General features: G+C 41.3%; 1 protein-coding gene across 1 annotated transcript in view; it reads left to right on the top strand.

Moving 5' to 3' along the window:
* LOC308677737 (protein kinase C and casein kinase II substrate protein 3-like) overlaps positions 1-17175 on the top strand; it is a 58056-nt gene that overhangs the window by 24366 nt on the left and 16515 nt on the right. Inside the window, exons 3-7 of the mRNA XM_081344392.1 lie at positions 2030-2097; positions 4925-5081; positions 7656-7891; positions 8308-8469; positions 10537-10712. Coding sequence (XP_081200518.1) covers positions 2030-2097; positions 4925-5081; positions 7656-7891; positions 8308-8469; positions 10537-10712 — 799 coding nt within the window. The remainder of the gene's footprint in view (positions 1-2029; positions 2098-4924; positions 5082-7655; positions 7892-8307; positions 8470-10536; positions 10713-17175) is intronic.

The following is a 17175-nucleotide window of genomic DNA, read 5'->3' as shown; positions in this document are numbered from 1 at the left end:
GATGGATAGACACCACTGAGGAGAGATGGTCCTGGAAATGGGTTGTTGTAAGGGTTTTCAGAGTCCTTTCCGAAAGATCTGCTAAAAAAAAAACTAGCTTGGCAGCTTCCTGTCATTTGAACTGAACACATTTGGAAGAGAGAAGCATGTGAAAACTGTAATGGAAGCCCTAAAAACCTATCATAATTTTAAATTCAAAGAACTTCATTCTCATCAACTCCCCCAGGACAAGAGGGAAATCAATGTGTATAACAAAGCACTTTCCACTTTCTATAAACTTATCTCGGGAGACTTCCACTTCCAAAAAAGGAGTATCTCCATTTACCAAAAATTTGCCTGAGAGACAGGAAGCTGTTTTACAACTGGGGCTGTTCTATGTTAACACAACCCTTGTAGATTGGCCAGCCAAAGTGATAGCCAAAGCAGCATTCATCTTGGTTAAGGTTTAGTCTTAGCTTGGTTAGTTTATTATTCAGATATTTTTTTATACAAACGAATCCAAGGAAAAGAAATGAAATTATATTTTATAAATGCAGGATCTGGGTGTCCTACCCAATGCTTTGGTTTATGAAAAAACTCTTGGAACTCTGACAGAAAAGAAGGATTTTTTTTAAAAAAAAATCACGCTTTACTTGAAAACGTTGCATGTAGATTAAATGGTATACCTGCCATTAGCTGACTTATATTCAAATCAAAAAGATCTATTTATTTATGCAGGGAGCACATTCCCTCCCTACATCTTTTAAAAGTTCAGGGTTTCCAAAGAACTCTGGACAAGTAAAGATGAAATATGTATATAACTTAAGGATAAGTGTTTAGTTCTTCAAAGTAGTCCAGACAAGAAGCACAATCACGAGAACTAACCGTGTCTTTATTTTAAAGTTACAGTAACGGAATCTTGTAAAACTGGTGATCACTTTTAAAGCCCTTCGTGGCATGGGCCCAGCTTACTTGAGGGACTGTCTCACCCTACTGGGATTGACCTACTCCCGCTGGTTCTGTCAGCATGAATATTCCGGCTGGCGGGGTCCAGGAAGAGGGCCTGTTCTATTGTTGCTCCTGCCCTCTGGAACATCTTGCCTACTAATGTGAGGTTGGCCCCAATCCTCCTATCCTTTCATAAGGGCCTAAAAACCTGGCTCTGCCAGATGGCCTAGAGCCCCAATGGAAGAAGAGTCACTGCACGTTTTTTTTTAGTTCGTCAGAAAAGTTCATTTCTAACTGTACATTTTCCCTGCTCTCTGCACCTGTGGTGATAGCTTATCTGGTAACCATAGTGATTCTCACATGTCCAGCTATGTTATGGATTCAGACTGTTTTGTGCGCATGTCTAGAAAAAGTTTCTCACAGTTATTCATTTATTTTCTTTCACTTTGCTTCTACTGTCTGATACGTTAGGATGTAGCTCTCTTTATATATATATTTAAGTTTTGTAATTAAAAGGTATTTAGCAGATTATGCGTCATGTTTTATTTCCTTCCTCCATGCACATCATGCATCATCTGAAGTACGGTCCCTCGCCCTCTGATAAGGTGATTTATGCCTTGACAAAGAGCACAGTGATTGAGTAACAACAGATCCTATCTCCCTCCATTCCACCTCTGCCCTCCACATGTATCCTTGGTTTTAATTTTTGGTTTTAATTTATTAATGTTTTAATGTAGATGCAATTTTTATGTCTGTAAGCTGTCCAGAGTTGCATTATGGTAAGATGGGGGAATCAATAAATTTTATTTAAAAAATAAAATAAAATAAAATAGAAAGTATTTCTCCCCTCTTTTCCTTTTAGTCTCCAAAAAATAGAGGGGGACCCTTCTGTATCATGTCCCACATCCTTCTCCTTTGGTGCACTGAGATACCTTTTGTGTGCCGGTCTGTGGCTCTTCCTTCTGTTTTCCAAAGTCATTCTCACATCCTTTTATAATAGGTTCTTTATTACATCAGGAATATGATTCCAAAACAGTTGTTGAAGATGAGTACTTTATTTGATACTTTTGGATGCACTATGAGACCTGTTCCCTCTAAACAGGTGACACCATGTCTGTGATATACAGTGAGGTGGCTGCTGATGAGCCAACTACCAACAGCTTCTGGATGGTGAGTAGCTGGTAACAGGGACGGGGTGGCAGGAGGAGGGGGGGGAGGTTCAATTTATGTTTATGCAACATGTTTGACTCATTTACTGAGTAGCTACAACACCTTGAGTCTTAAGATAACCAAATGGGTTGAGTTTGCATCACATGCCAAACTACAGAAGAAAAAACAAAACAATATGCTAATTGGGAAGGAAGGAAGGAAGGAAGGAAGGAAGGAAGGAAGGAAGGAAGGAAGGAAGGAAGGAAGGAAGGTTGGTCACCTGAGATACCTGCCATAGTTCTCAGATGCCAGGTTTACACGGTGCTCCACCAGATCAGAATGTCTCTATCACATACCAGGCTTCCATTGGACCTAGTGGGCTGGGTGGAAACAACCAGGAAGAGGCAAATAACCCAATGGATGACAAATAGCACATCAGAGGTTTTTTTTAATCTTTTATTTACCTTGCTCAATAGTAGTAACTGTGAGAGGGATCTCAGAGTCCTAGTGGACAATCACTGAAATATGAGCCAGCAGTGTGCTGCAACTGCCAAAAAAAGCCAACAGTGCTAGGCTGCATTAACAGAGGGATAGAATCTGGAAAGAGTACAGAGAAGAGCCACAAAGATGATTGAGGGACTGGAGGCTAAAACATATAAGGAAGGGTTGCTGGAATTGGGTATGTCTAGTTTAAAGAAGAGAAGGGCGAGGGGTGACATGATAGCAGTGTTCCAATATCTCAGGGGCTGCCACAAAGAAGAGGGAGTCAAGCTATTCTCCAAAGCGCCCGAAGGCAGGACAAGAAGCAATGGATAGAAACTAATCAAGGAAAGAAGCAACCTAGAACTAAGGAGAAACTTCCTGACAGTTAGAACAATTAACCAGTGGAACAACCTACCTCCAGAAGCTGTGAATGCTCCAACACTGGAAGTTTTTAAGAAGACACTGGACAGCCATTTGTCCAAAATGGTTTCCTGCCTGAGAAGGGGGTTGGACTAGATGACCTCCAAGGTCCCTTCCAACTTTATTATTATTATTATTATTTATATCCTGCCTTTATTATTTTTACAAAAACTCAAGGCGATGAACGTATCCAACATACTTCTTCCTCCTTTTCCCAACAACAACCCTGTGGGCCAAGAGAGAGTGACTGGCTCAAAGTCGTCTAGATGGCTTTCAAGGCTAAGGGGAGACTTGAACTCACGGTCTCCTGCTTTTCTAGCCTGGTGCCATAATCACTAGACCAGACTGGCTCCGAATTTCACCCAGAAGCAAACTGGAAGCCTGTGCAGGTCTCAGAGGAGAGGTGTAACATGGGCAGCCCAAAGTCCACCTGTAACATGCTGCTGTATTCTGCAACTTCTGGACTGGCTACAAGGGCAACCCCATATTAAAATTTTAAATTATATTAATTAAATCAAATCAAATTAAATTAATTTTAAAATTTTAATTTTTACTGTTATTATTAATTGTGGGCTTGTACTAATTTAATTTCATTTTATTCTCTTTTTGTACTGTTTTAACTGCCCTGTGAACCGCCCTGAGTCCTTCGGGAATAGGGCGGTATATAAATTCAACTAATAAATAAATAAATAAATAAATAAATAAATAAATAAATAAATAAATAAATAAATAAATAATATTAGTTCCTTGGGATAAAAATCAGTGAAGTCAAGACTGCATGACATTGATGAAAGGGTAGCAAAAAGATAAATTGGAAGAGCTGAGGTTGCTGAAGTTTTCTGATTTCCTTAAAGGTAATGAAGGCATATCTAAGTTGTAGGCTGGATTGGAAAGTTAAAGAAATAATAATAATAGAAGAAAGCAGTAACAGTCCCAAATTGCTGTGAAGAAAACCACATTAGGACATCAACAGTCAGCTGATTCAAGATTTCCCTTTCTCTTAATGTGGTCTTTTTTTTATGATCACATCACTTGATCTTAAACTGGAAAAAAGAACTTGACTACAGCACTGCAACCTTCGGTATCAGAATTATCTGTTATGTCTGGTTACATTCTGCCCCACCCCCCAAGTTTTTAAAAATCAATGACGACTAAAAACCATTTTCCTTGAACTTCAAACTGGCTGCTGACACTTTAGCCTACTGTGTTGAGTGAACCCAACTCATAATTTATGATTCTCTGTGTTGTGCAAATTCAGAGAACTGGGTTAATTGAGTACACTGTAATTGGGTAAATTACGGATTAGCACGTTGTGCAAAGACTTCCAGTTTTGAAAACACATCTATCCTATTACCCCATATTCTTTTAAAATAATTAAAAGTCATAATGCCTGATTTATGCTTTCTTTTCTGGAACACTTAATGATAGTGCTTGGGTTTCTCTGTTTTTCAAGAACCCCCCAAGAGATTGGTTTGATTTTGGTTGGAATTCACAGGAGTACCCCAGAGGAGGTGATTTGGAAGGAAAGGCATTAAATGGTAGGCCTTGTTTTGAAGGGGCATTCCTGCACCACCAGACTGAGACCACTCCCCATCTATTGTGTAGTGGGTTCTGGAACGCATGGAGGACCCCAGGCAGAGGAATACATCATAGCAGCTCTTTATTTGGTGGTAGAAACTGTACTGAGAGGATAGGGTTACCTGTCCCCTATTTATACCTGTCCAGGTACACTGTCCAGCCAATAGATTTAAACCTGGCTTTCCCGCCACGAGTCCAGGTACATTTCCAGCCAATAGATTTAAACCTGGCTTTCCCGCCAAAACGCTGCTTCCTGCCGCAGCAGTTTCGGCCCAGCGCCACCTGGTGTATCGACAGAGCCGATGCTTGCATTGTTATGAAACCCCATACATAACACCATCCATTCTTCCCATCCTTTCTCCTGCAGCCCAGTCGCTACCAGAGCACAGTCAAACGTCTGGATGATGGGTACCGTGTCTGTGACCAGATTGTAGCCTGTTTCCAGGAACGGGCAAAGATTGAACGTAACTATGCTCTGATGATGGATGAATGGACTCGCAAGTGGAGGCCCCTGGTTGACGCAAGTGAGTGGTTTCATCCTTCTTCTGTGGATGTTCCAAATTCTTGTCTGCTTTATATGCAGGATTGAAAGAACTGGGGGTTGGGAAAAAGGACTGGTAGAAAGATATGTTCTAACTGTAAATGAGTATGCTTGCTATTTTCTTCATGATTAAGGCCAAAACTGTGCCACACCTAGAATGCTTCTTCTCAAGTTATTTACAACATAACTAGAGTGCATTGTAAATCCAGCTCTGTTCCTTGTGTCCATGATATGGTCTCCAAGTTCTGAGTTATGCAGCTTTACCCTGATTTACTTCTGTAGGCAAAGTATCAGCCCACCACAAAAACAGAATGCAATATAGGGAGTTAGGATGATTAATTATTATCCCACCAGATTTTTCGGGTCTTTCCCCATTTATGCCCAACTATTGCCCCAAAGCATCCTTGCAACATCTTTTTCCTACCATGTGTCCCATGATGCTGCCTTCAATTTGTCCCCAGTCCATGTGTGAAACCTATTATTCCTTGCTGTACTAATAGTTATTTCCCCTTTAGTCCAACATCATTCAAGGACAAACTCGAGGTATATAAAATCAGGTTTTGTCACCCATTACACAAAATGGTGATTGCAGTGAGTAGGAATGGTGGAAATAAGGGACAGCAAATGTTGTATAGTTTTCTAGTGATCACATGGATGTAAAATACTTCAGCTCTATTTCAAGATGTTCTAAAGTTTGCTCTTGCCAGAAACTTGTTCTTAACTATGGAACCATTTCAAAAAACGTTCCATGAAAATTCTCCTTTCAACTTTCCTAGTCCTGCTGTATTTATTCTAAATGTTGATATGGCTAGTTATAATACTTTAATGCATTCTCTAGTCTAAAATTAGCACCAGTTGTAACTTCAAAAGATAGATAGATAATGCCCATGATATGGGACTAGGTGATTTTTTCCCCCTTTGAAATGATGATTTCATCTTGATAAAGTGTATGGGAGGGTAAGTATTAATGGTAATATCTTTGCTTTGATGCTTACAAAAGGAACCGGTTTTTCCATAGATACTTGCTGTTGACAACCTATGCAAATGAAAAGCCGAATAAACTGTGCCTTCTAAAAGTTATCTAAGAAAAGCTAGATGTTCTACCGATATATTCCAGAGACTTGCCCTGCAGCATTTTAACATCTATTATATGAGAATGCTGTTAGGTTTTCTTTTGTTTTTAACATACCTGAAACTGCAGTCTTGAGCAATTAGTAAAATGCTGGGACTCATCTGCAAATAATTCAGGATGCATATACTTTTTTGGAATTATCTCCTAGAGTCCAGGTGATGTCATTCCAAAGTATGCTATCAAAATATTATTACAGACTGTAAACCATAGATGGGTAATCTGTTTCCCAGAATGCTCTGTACTCAGGAAGTGTCCTGCCAAAAGTCAATAATACATGTTGCACTATAGAACATCGTGAACCCCATTTCTGTAGTCCGTGTGCATAGCTGAAATAAGGTAAGGTAAAGGTAAAGGTTCCCCCGCACATGCGTGCTAGTCGTTTCTGACTCTAGGGGCCAATGCTCATCTCCGTTTCAAAGCCGAAGAGCCAGCGCTTATCCGAGGACGTCTCTGTGGTCATGTGGCCGGCATGACTAGACGCCAAAGGCACACGGAACGCTGTTACCTTCCCACCATAGTGGGAAGCTGAAGTATATCAGCTGAAATACCTGATATAAAATACCTGATGTAAAATTCATAGCTGCCGGATGGCCAGTGGTGTTCGATTTAAAAGTCGAGCTGTTGGCTGTGATAAGGCAATCAAAGGACCGTGATGAACATAAAAAACCATTTAAAAAAAACAGAGTTTCAATTACTGCCACCTTGACTTTTTTAACCATAGTCTGTAGACACTCCTACAGCTGTCATATCATTTATCTGGCTGATTGCACTTAAATAGCAATAGCATTTAGACTTATATGCCGCTTCACAGTGCTTTACAGCCCTCTCTAAGCACTTTACAGAATTAGCCTATTTCCCCCGACAATCTGGGTCTTCATTTTGCCAACCTCCGAAGGATGGAAGGCTGAGTCAATCTTGAGGCAGTCAGAATCAAATTCCTGGCAGTCAGCAGAATTAGCTTGTAATACTGCAGCCACTGTGGCACCATGGCTCTTGTAGTAAAGCAGGGCTTCTCAGTGTTTCCCCCTTCAAGATGTGTGGAAAGCATGGGTGGCTGAGGAATTCTGGGAGTTGAAGTCCACATGTGGCCAAGGTTGAAAAAGACTCCTTCAGAGTAGGCCAATTTTCGGTCTACCAATCTAAATATGGATCTCTGCCCACCCTCACCTCCCATGCACTAACATCTGTGTCAGTGGAGAAAATCCTGCACACGACTACAAGAGAGTAAAAGTTGCCAGCAAAGTCATTTTTTTCATTGGCTTCCCTACCTAGATCACTTTTCCAGTTCTCCAATTCCTCCATAAAGCATCAAGGTTGCATTCAAGCATCCAAGTTGCATTCTTCAAATCCCAAGAAATCAATTTTGCTGCAGTGAAGGAATTTATGAAATCCTGTCATTCCTTACCCTTCCTCCTTCACTTCTAGGCCCAGCATATGGTTCCCTACTTCGGGCATGGCAAGCTTTCCTGGGGGCTTCTGAGCGGTTAAGCCGACTACACATGGAGATGCAAAGGGCTTTGGTCTCTGAGGATGCTGGAACCATCCGATCCTGGCAGCACAATTCTTATCACCGCAAGCTCTTTGGGGGCTTCAAGGAGGCTTGTGAGCTAGAAAATGGTTTCCAGCGGGCTCAGAAACCCTGGACTAAGAAGCTCAAGAAGGTAGGAAGAACATGACCTTTGGAAGTTCTTTGGAAGTGTAGAGAAAGGTAAAGAGATGGAGGAATAGAATCCAAGGATTTAGGTTTGTTTATGAAGCAAAAGAAGCCTGGTGAACCAGGTTTATCTTTATGGTGAGCTTGTATCCTTCTTTCCCTTTGCCTTGATCCCTACCCTTTGCCACCCAGGTCCAACTTGAAGCAGTAGACTGAGGTTAGAAAAAGTCCTCAGTTTATGAATAGTAGGAAGTTGGTGTTGGCTGCTTACAGAGAGAACACATTTCCTTCCTGCTGACTCCATAAATTAAGGGTATACGGAAACTAAGAAACAGGATTACTGGGATTGCTGGGATTACTGGGTCCCAAATGCCTTGACCTTTCATTCCCTTCTTCCTCATGGTCGTCAATTCCTACATTCAGGCAGAGAAGGCCAAAACTCTGTATCACAAGGCCTGTCGCAAAGAGTACATTGCAACACTGAGGGAGAGTGGAATTCAGGCAGCACCAGGGGCTGAAGTATCTCCAGATCGGCAACGTACTTTGCGGGAAGAACATCAACGTTGTAGCCAAGAAACCAACAAGGTAGGGGATTTTTCCTACCTCTCCATGTTCTCCATTGCTCCTGGCTACTGGGGCAATTTGTCAGATAGGCCAACAAAATTCTGTCCATCTTGTATATGCTACCGTTAGTTCCACCATCAGCTGGCCATTACAGATAGTCTTCAGTTACGACCACAACTGAGCCCAAAATTTATGTTGCTAAGTGAAACATTTGTTAAATGAGTTTTTGCACCATTTATGAACTTTTTTTGCCACAGTTATTAAGTGAATCATTGCAGGTGTAAAGCTAATAACACGGTTGTTAAGTGAATCTGGTTTCCCTGTTGACTTTGCTTGTCAGGAGGTCGCCAAAGGGGAATCACATGCCCCTGGGACACTGCAACCATCATAAATGTGAGTCAATTGCCAAGTGTCTGAATTTTGATCACATGACCATTGGGATGCTGCAATGGTCACAAGTGTGAAAAATGGTCATAAGTGCCTTTTTTCACTACCGTTGTTACTTCAAACAGTCACTAAAGGACCTGTTGTACGTCATGGACTACCTGTATATTCTCTTTAAAATATCAAGCAGAAACAGAAGTACAGTTCCCAGCATTCTTCATTTTAGGCCAGAGTTGTTGTGAGTTATATTTTAGCAACATCTAATTAACAGTTCCCTGATACTTTTGTCAAATTATCAACTGACTGGCAGGGTTAAGGAACATGTCCCCCACTTGTGCCTTCAGTATAGGGTGTGTGTGTGTGTGTATCTTTGACTTAGGACCAGAATTTCCATTGCTAAGCAAGGCAGTTAGTCATACCCAATTTTATGACCTTTTTTGCCATGGTTGTTAAACAAATCACTGCATCTGTTAAATGAATCCCACGGTTGTTAAGTGAATCCTGCTTCCACCTTTGATTTGGCTTGCTGGAAGCCAGCTGGGAAGGTCGCCAAAGGTGATCACATGACCCCAGATACTGCAACTGTTGTAAATAAATGCCAGTTGCCAAGTGCCCAAATTTGATCATGTGACCATGGGACTGCCTCAAGAATCACAAGTGCGAGGACCGGTTGCAACCAAGTTTTTCCAGTGCTGTTGTAAGTTTGAGCAATTGCTAAATCAACGGTTGTAAGTTGTTTTTACCGTGCAGCAATGATTGAGATCTCTTGCTAATATCTGGGTAATGTTTGGGGCTTGGGGATTTATCTGGAATAAAAAAATCCAAAACAAACCATTTTTCTTTCCTTAGATTGGAAATGCAATTATGCAGAACAATATTGTTGTTGCTTGAGTACAGCAAACTAAATACAAAATCCGTTTGAAGAACAGGGTGACCTTTTAATATTCTGGATTGGGTTCAAAAAGAAAATTAAAAAATTATGAATTGCAGATTTTTTTCAAGTCAGCCAATTCAAACTTCCTTTGACCTCATCAAGGTGCTGGGTGTGCAGAGTTTTTTTGCCCACAATTACAGAACAGCAGGAGCAAGTTACAAACGTATATTACAATGTGAAGGACACAATTCTACATGTATCATGTGTGTGTGTGTGTGTGTGTGTGTGTGTGTATGTATATATATAAAACAAATATCGGAGATAAAACATTTTACACAACAGTTAGTGTCCCCACCAAAATTGCCCCAAATGTTACCAAGTATTGGCAACCTCATCTCAAGATCTCACAAGAGACTGTCAGAATCTTGTGAGATTTGATGAACTCGTAAACATTCAGCAGTTACAGACATACAGACATACACAGAGATATTAAATGCTTATTTAATTTGGAGTGTTATGATGCGATTTGGGTGGGAGTACATATTCTAACACCTACAAGCACTGATCTCTGCCTACATCCTATAGTCATTCAGGTTCCCTGGTCTAAGGCAGGAGATAACCCATAAATCATATTCAAAGAGGATGAGTTTCTTTCTCCCTCTCCCTGCAATGCAGCAAAACCAACCAGTCTGGTTACTATGGGCCACAAGGAGTGGCCTGCAGGTGAAGGAGCATTGCCTTGTCCAAGAGATACTGTATGCTTAGGGGGTGGGGATCCCAAAGAAAGAAGAATCTGAAAGCATATGAATTTTCTTGGCTCTGGTCAACAGATCCGGGAACGCTATGAGAAGGCCCTGCAGGAGCTTGACCGTTGCAGCCCTCGCTACATGGAAGAGATGGAGTCTGTGTTTGAGCAGGGACAGGCTCTGGAGCAGAGACGGATTGTCTTCCTCAAAAGTGCCTTCCTTGCCTTGCATCGGCGTCTTGACGTTACTGCAGATTCCAGGTGTGGAAAAAGGAGTCTTGCATCAGTCCCAAGAATAATATGTGGAGTTATTTCTTTATAGTTTCTTTATTATTGTTGGCCTACAGACAGAATCTTGCCAGACTAACACCACAATCTGCATAGCTATAGATATACTCTCTGAACTGCTAGAGAGAGTCCTTCTTTGCCCTCTTCCTGCCTACCAGACTTCACTGCCCTTTAGCTCTCTGGAAAGTGGCCTTTCCCTCCTGTGATTCTAACTACATTCCACTATATCTTGAGTGCTATATAATTCATACAGCTGGTCTCACATTGTTATTAAAACAAAGAAGTTGGTATTAAGCTTCATACAGCAGGATTTTCTCTCATGAAAGAAGCCATTCCACATTGAAAGGGATGGTAAAGTGGCATTTATTGGACACCAGAGGCATTTTTCTTAGCTATTTATGCAATTTATCTACTTCATGCTTGACTGTTGAAGTCTGCATATCTTAAAGTTGCTAAGGCTGAGAAACAGTGATCTACTCTCTCCATCCTCACGGATGTCAGATATGGATTACAGGCTAAAAAGGGATGAATTCACTCCTCCAGATGTACAGTACCAACATTTGCCATTAGATGGAGAAGTAAAACCAAGGGTGATCATTGAGGAGGGATTAAAAAAAAAGTCAAGATGCACTTTAATTGTACAGTCAAACCATCATCTTGATTTTTTTGATCACCAGATGTCCTGATGTTTCCTTCATTCCCTGAAGTCTATGTCTCCATGGGCAGCTGTAGATGTCCTCTGTCCTCTTTGCCAGAATGCTGCATTCCACAAAAGAACTTGTAATTGATTTGCAATTATGTAGTCAGAGTAGTTAAGTAGTTCAACAATTACTTTCCCACTGTCTACCCTATAGAATAAATTCTTATCACAGCTACTCTGACCTTCCCACTAATAGGGAAACTCATTGGAGTTACTTCCATCCTTCCACAAAAAAATTTATCACAATTATCAATGTTCTACACTACAGCTTTTACTAATATTATTAGGGAACAACTTGCAAACACATGCAGGTAATGTGCCCAGTAACTAAACAACTCCCCTTCCCACCCTTCTGAAATCAGCTCACTCTACTGTAATTGTCTCTGCCCATATCTCCTGCAGCTGGACACTTGGTGTTGAAATGGGTCAACTTGACATGGCCAACTTACCCTGGCTAACTGGCCCTGGCCATTTTGCCACAGCTAATTCTCCATAGACAACTCTCCATGGACAACTTGCCATGACCAACTCACCATGGGACAACGCAGGACAATTCAACATGGGATAACTCAAGAGAGGGACAAGAGACAAAGGTGACTCCATAATCTGGCTCACCTTAGCCTCAAAGACTTCTAACTTGAGAAGGTTCAAACCTAAAGTAAGACAAGGCCCACTGCAATTCATTTGTCCCTCTCTTGAGTTATCCCACAATCAATTGTCCCACAGTGAGCTTTTCCTGCAGTGAGTTGGCTGAAGTGAATTGGCCGGGATGAGACAGCTGAGGCAAGTCGGCCACAGTGAGTCGGCTGCGGTGAGTTGTCCTAAAACCCTGTAAAGACCCACCTCTGCTAACCACCCAAGAAAGCAGAACTCTTGAAACAGGCTTTGTCTCAAAAGGAAACTTTTATTAGGGGCTAGTGACAGTAGGGAAGTCAAGATGAGATCTGGGGAAAATCCCACTTGAACAGTAAAATTAAACCAGCAATATTCCTCCTCCGACCAAAGTCATAATGGTTAGTTGAAATCCAGCCAATCTACAGGTGGCACAATGAGCGGATAAATGGTACAGTTGATGCACATGTCAAGGTCTTCTCCAGCTTTCATTTCTCTGTAACCATCTCCCTGATAAGGGAGACACATTTCTTTTTTCCATATATATTTTTCATATATATATATATATATATATATATATATATATATATATATATATTCCATATATATATATATTCCATATATATATTCCATATATATATATATATATATATATATATATATATATATATATATATATATATATATATATATATATATATTCCATATATATATATATATTCCATATATATATTCCATATATATATATATTCCATATATATATATGTATATTCCATATATATATATATTCCATATATATATATATATATTCCATATATATATATATATTCCATATATATATTCCATATATATATATATTCCATATATATATATGTATATTCCATATATATATATATTCCATATATATATATATATTCCATATATATATATATATTCCATATATATATTCCATATATATATATATTCCATATATATATATGTATATTCCATATATATATATATTCCACACACAGACACACAATGCAAAGACTAAGTGAACTTCTCTCCTTTTTATCTGCTTTCAGGTGTGATTTTTATATTGCCCACACCTGTTACTTGCCCAAGGTGAGTTTAAGGGAGCATCACATGCTTGAAACAATTTTGTTTACCCACAATTTTGAAAGGGTGCCAATAATTTTGTCCGGCCCATTTTTGGAGTTTTGTTTGACATTATGTCCAATTTGCTTTTTTTCCTCCCTTTTTTGTTGTGTTCCAATACACACAAAGGGAATAAACCTGTGTATAGCAAAACATTCGGCTTCGTGTTTGTGGTGGTGCCGAACAAAAGCAGCACAACTCACCAGCTCAGGTCTGGAGCTGGCAGCTGAGACCAGCCCATCCACTCAGAACACCCCCCCACCCAATCAGAACACACCCACCATTCAAAACACACTCCCACCCAATCAGAACACACTTGGTCCCCTACCCAATCAGAGCACACCTCCACAGAACACACCCCCTCTGGCAGTTTAAAAAAGAGGAACAAACAGCCACATGCTTCTCCCAGAAGAAGGAAGCTAAAGCCTGATGATGACGGATGGGATTCCGTCGAAACGTTGCGCCTACACCTTTAGTTCTACGCGGGGAAAAACCCGAAAAACCAAGGATCCACATACAGGCACCCGCGAAAACCTCAGAAAACAAATATATATATATATATATATATATATATATGTCAAATGCTTGTTAACTTTTTAGATTACCTTGTTAGGCCCCAAACATGGGACAAATCTTTATTTCCTGTTTCAGCCTATCTTGAAGGCCATCGAACAGGCAGTAGTCACACCGGTGACAGCTCATATATTTAATTCTTTGTTAGCAATTTACACACATATATATATATATATTTGTCCATGAACAGGCTCAGGGAGCATCAGTGTCAGCGCAAACTATCCATCGACATTTAAATGAAATGAAACGCTATGGCAGGAGACCCAGGAGGACCCCACTGCTGACACAGAGACATAAAAAAGCAAGATTACAGTTTGTTTATGGACAAACGAGATGATACCTCTCGCCTACCAACCATTTGGAAACCCGCCTTGATTGACAGACGAGTCCCAACCACCAAGAATGATAGACCCAAACTCATGATAACACCACATGACATTACCACCACACAACCATTCAAAAAGCAAATCCGAACCCACAATGATAACGAGGCACAACCACAAAACAGAAACCTAACTACAGCTGCAACATCAGCCACTTTAAACCCCTCCAAACCACACAATAAGCAAACTGACACCCACTATAAAAACATGGCACCACCACAAACACGAAGCCGAACAAAAGCAGCACAACTCACCAGCTCAGTTCTAAGGCTGGCAGCTGAGACCAGCCCATCCACTCAAAACACACCCCCACCCAATCAGAACACCCCCACCATTCAAAACACACTCCCACCCAATCAGAACACACTTAATCCCCCACCCAATCAGAGCACACCTCCACCCACAGAACACACCCCCTCTGGCAGTTTAAAAAAGAGGAACAAACAGCCACAGGAAGCAGAAGCCACCAGCCTGATGATGACGGATGGGATTCCGTCGAAACGTCGCCCCTACACCTTTAGTTCTACGCGGGGAAAAACCCGAATAACCAAAGATCCACATACGAACACCCGCGAAAACCTCAGAAAACATATATATATATATATATATATATATATATATATATATATATATATATATATATATATATATATATATATATATGTGTGTGTGTGTGTGTGTGTGTGTGTGTGTGTGTGTGTGTGTGTGTGTGTGTATAGGTATATATATATAAAGGTATATATATATAAAGGTATATATATAAAGGTATATATATATAAAGGTATATATATATATTTTATATATAAAAAAGGTAAAGGTTCCCCTGCACATGCGTGCTAGTCGTTTCCAACTCTAGGGGCCGGTGCTCATCTCCGTTTCAAAGCCGAAGAGCCAGCGCTTGTCCGAGAACGTCTCTGTGGTCATGTGGCCGGCATGACTAGACGCCAAAGGCGCACGGAACGCTGTTACCTTCCCACCGTAGTGGTCCCTATTTTTCTACTTGCATTTTTATGTGCTTTCGAACTGCTAGGTTGGCAGAAGCTGGGACGAGTAACAGGCGCTCACTCTGTTACACGGCACTCAGGATTCTACCCGCCAAACTGCCGACCTTCTGATTGACAAGGTCAGTGTCCTAACCCACTGAGTCACCATGTCCCTCATATCGATCAGAAGGTCGGCAGTTTGGCGGGTCGAATCCCGAGTGCTGCGTAGCAGAGTGAGCGCCTGTTACTCGTCCCAGCTTCTGCCAAACTAGCAGTTCGAAAGCACGTAAAAATGCAAGTAGAAAAATAGGGACCACTGTGGTGGGAAGGTAACAGCGTTCCGTGTGCCTTTGGCGTCTAGTCATGCTGGCCACATGACCACGGAGACGTCCTCGGACAAGCGCTGGCTCTTCGGCTTTGAAACGGAGATGAGCACCGGCCCCTAGAGTCAGAAACGACTCGCACGCATGTGCAGGGGAACCTTTACCTTTACCTATGTGGGGTAGCTGGCTACATAGCTTTCTATGTCTTTTTTCAAAGCAGGCCACCAAAACTGCCTTTTAATGAGATGTAAGTTTTTAAGAAATCCAAAATGTCCAGCAGTTTTTGAGTCATGCCCAGCTTGCATTACTTTAAGTCTTAAAGTGGCTGGGACATAAAGTTTCTCCTTCTTTATTGGGAGGGGCAGGTTCTGGATTTTTCTTCTTTGCTTTTTCTTCCCTCCACCTCAGGTAATTGTGACCTTTGGGGCTTCCTCCTCCCACCAAAGTCATAATGTCCATTTGAAATCCAGCCAATCCACAGGTGGCAGAATGAGCGGGTAACTGGTACAGTTGGCGTGCATCTCAAGGTCTTCTCCAGATTTCGTTTCTCTGTAACCATCTCCCTGATAAGGGAGACACATCCCTTTTTTAAGTGGATAGAGGTGGAAAAAGGAAAGCAGAAAGTTATCCAAAGCAAAAGCAAAATCCCCCTCCCCCCAGCTAAATGGCAGGCCCCAAAGCAAAGCACAAGAATGCATATATGAAAGGGAGACAGATAAGGATTTGGGGACCTGACAACCCCTTAGTGTTAAGGCTTAGGTAAGTCTTCCATTTCCCCTTTTCCTTTCCCTCTCATCCAAACTTACTATTGTTGAGCTACCTCTCCCAACTTCTCAGCTTCTCATAGATGAAACCTCACTGCTAGTTGATTATGTGATCAATTATGCACTATCAAGCCCAACTCTTAAGGATGACTCTAGGACAACTTTATGTTTGAACCTTCTCAAGCTAGAAGTGATCGAGACTGGAGTGAGCCAGAGTTCAAGTCCCTTGTCCCTCTTGTCCCTCTCTTCAGTTATCCCACATTGAATTGTCCCGCTGTGAATTCTCCCATGGCAAATTGACCATAGGAAGCTAGCCATGGTGAGTCGGTCGCAAGAAGACAGCCTGGGCAACTCAGGTGGGTTGAGTTGGCTGGGGCGAATTGGCCAAGGCAAGTTAGCCCATTCCACTTAGTAACCACATAGAGAGGTTTTCTCCATGACAATCAGTGCCTAAGCTGTTCTTGCCTTCAACATTTCTACCAAGAAATCCTCCATTCTACACTGTCTCCCATCTCATGGCCTGACCTTTAGAATGGGAAGTAGCTAAGCTGTACCTTGGCATCTTCCCCGGGAGAATCTTATCTATTCCCAAAATATGCACCTCCATTCTCCTCCCACCCATCTGATTCTTTTTCCTACATCCTGCAATCTAGCCTGCCTTGCCTTGTAGCCAACTTTCCTGAAAAGCACCAGGTTGTGCTATCAATCAAAACGTAAGACGGTTCAATCGTTCTCTCTTGTGTGTGTGCGTGTGTGTGTGTGTGTGTGTGTGTGTGTGTGTGTGTGTATTTTTAATGGTTGGAAAGCACAGTAGAATTCCATGAGGCAAAGGTTGCAACTCGGTACATCCTGTAAAAACCTGTAAATCAGTTTCAGAACATTGTAAACGCCTTGAGAGCAGCATCAAGGGTCAGACTTGTTCTGTACACTTTGTGCCTAAGTCGGAATGTCTTCTGCACAT

This window comes from Vipera berus (genome assembly GCF_964194415.1).
Source record: "Vipera berus genome assembly, chromosome: Z".
NCBI lineage: Eukaryota > Metazoa > Chordata > Lepidosauria > Squamata > Viperidae > Vipera > Vipera berus.
This window is presented reverse-complemented; position numbering and strand designations above follow the sequence as displayed.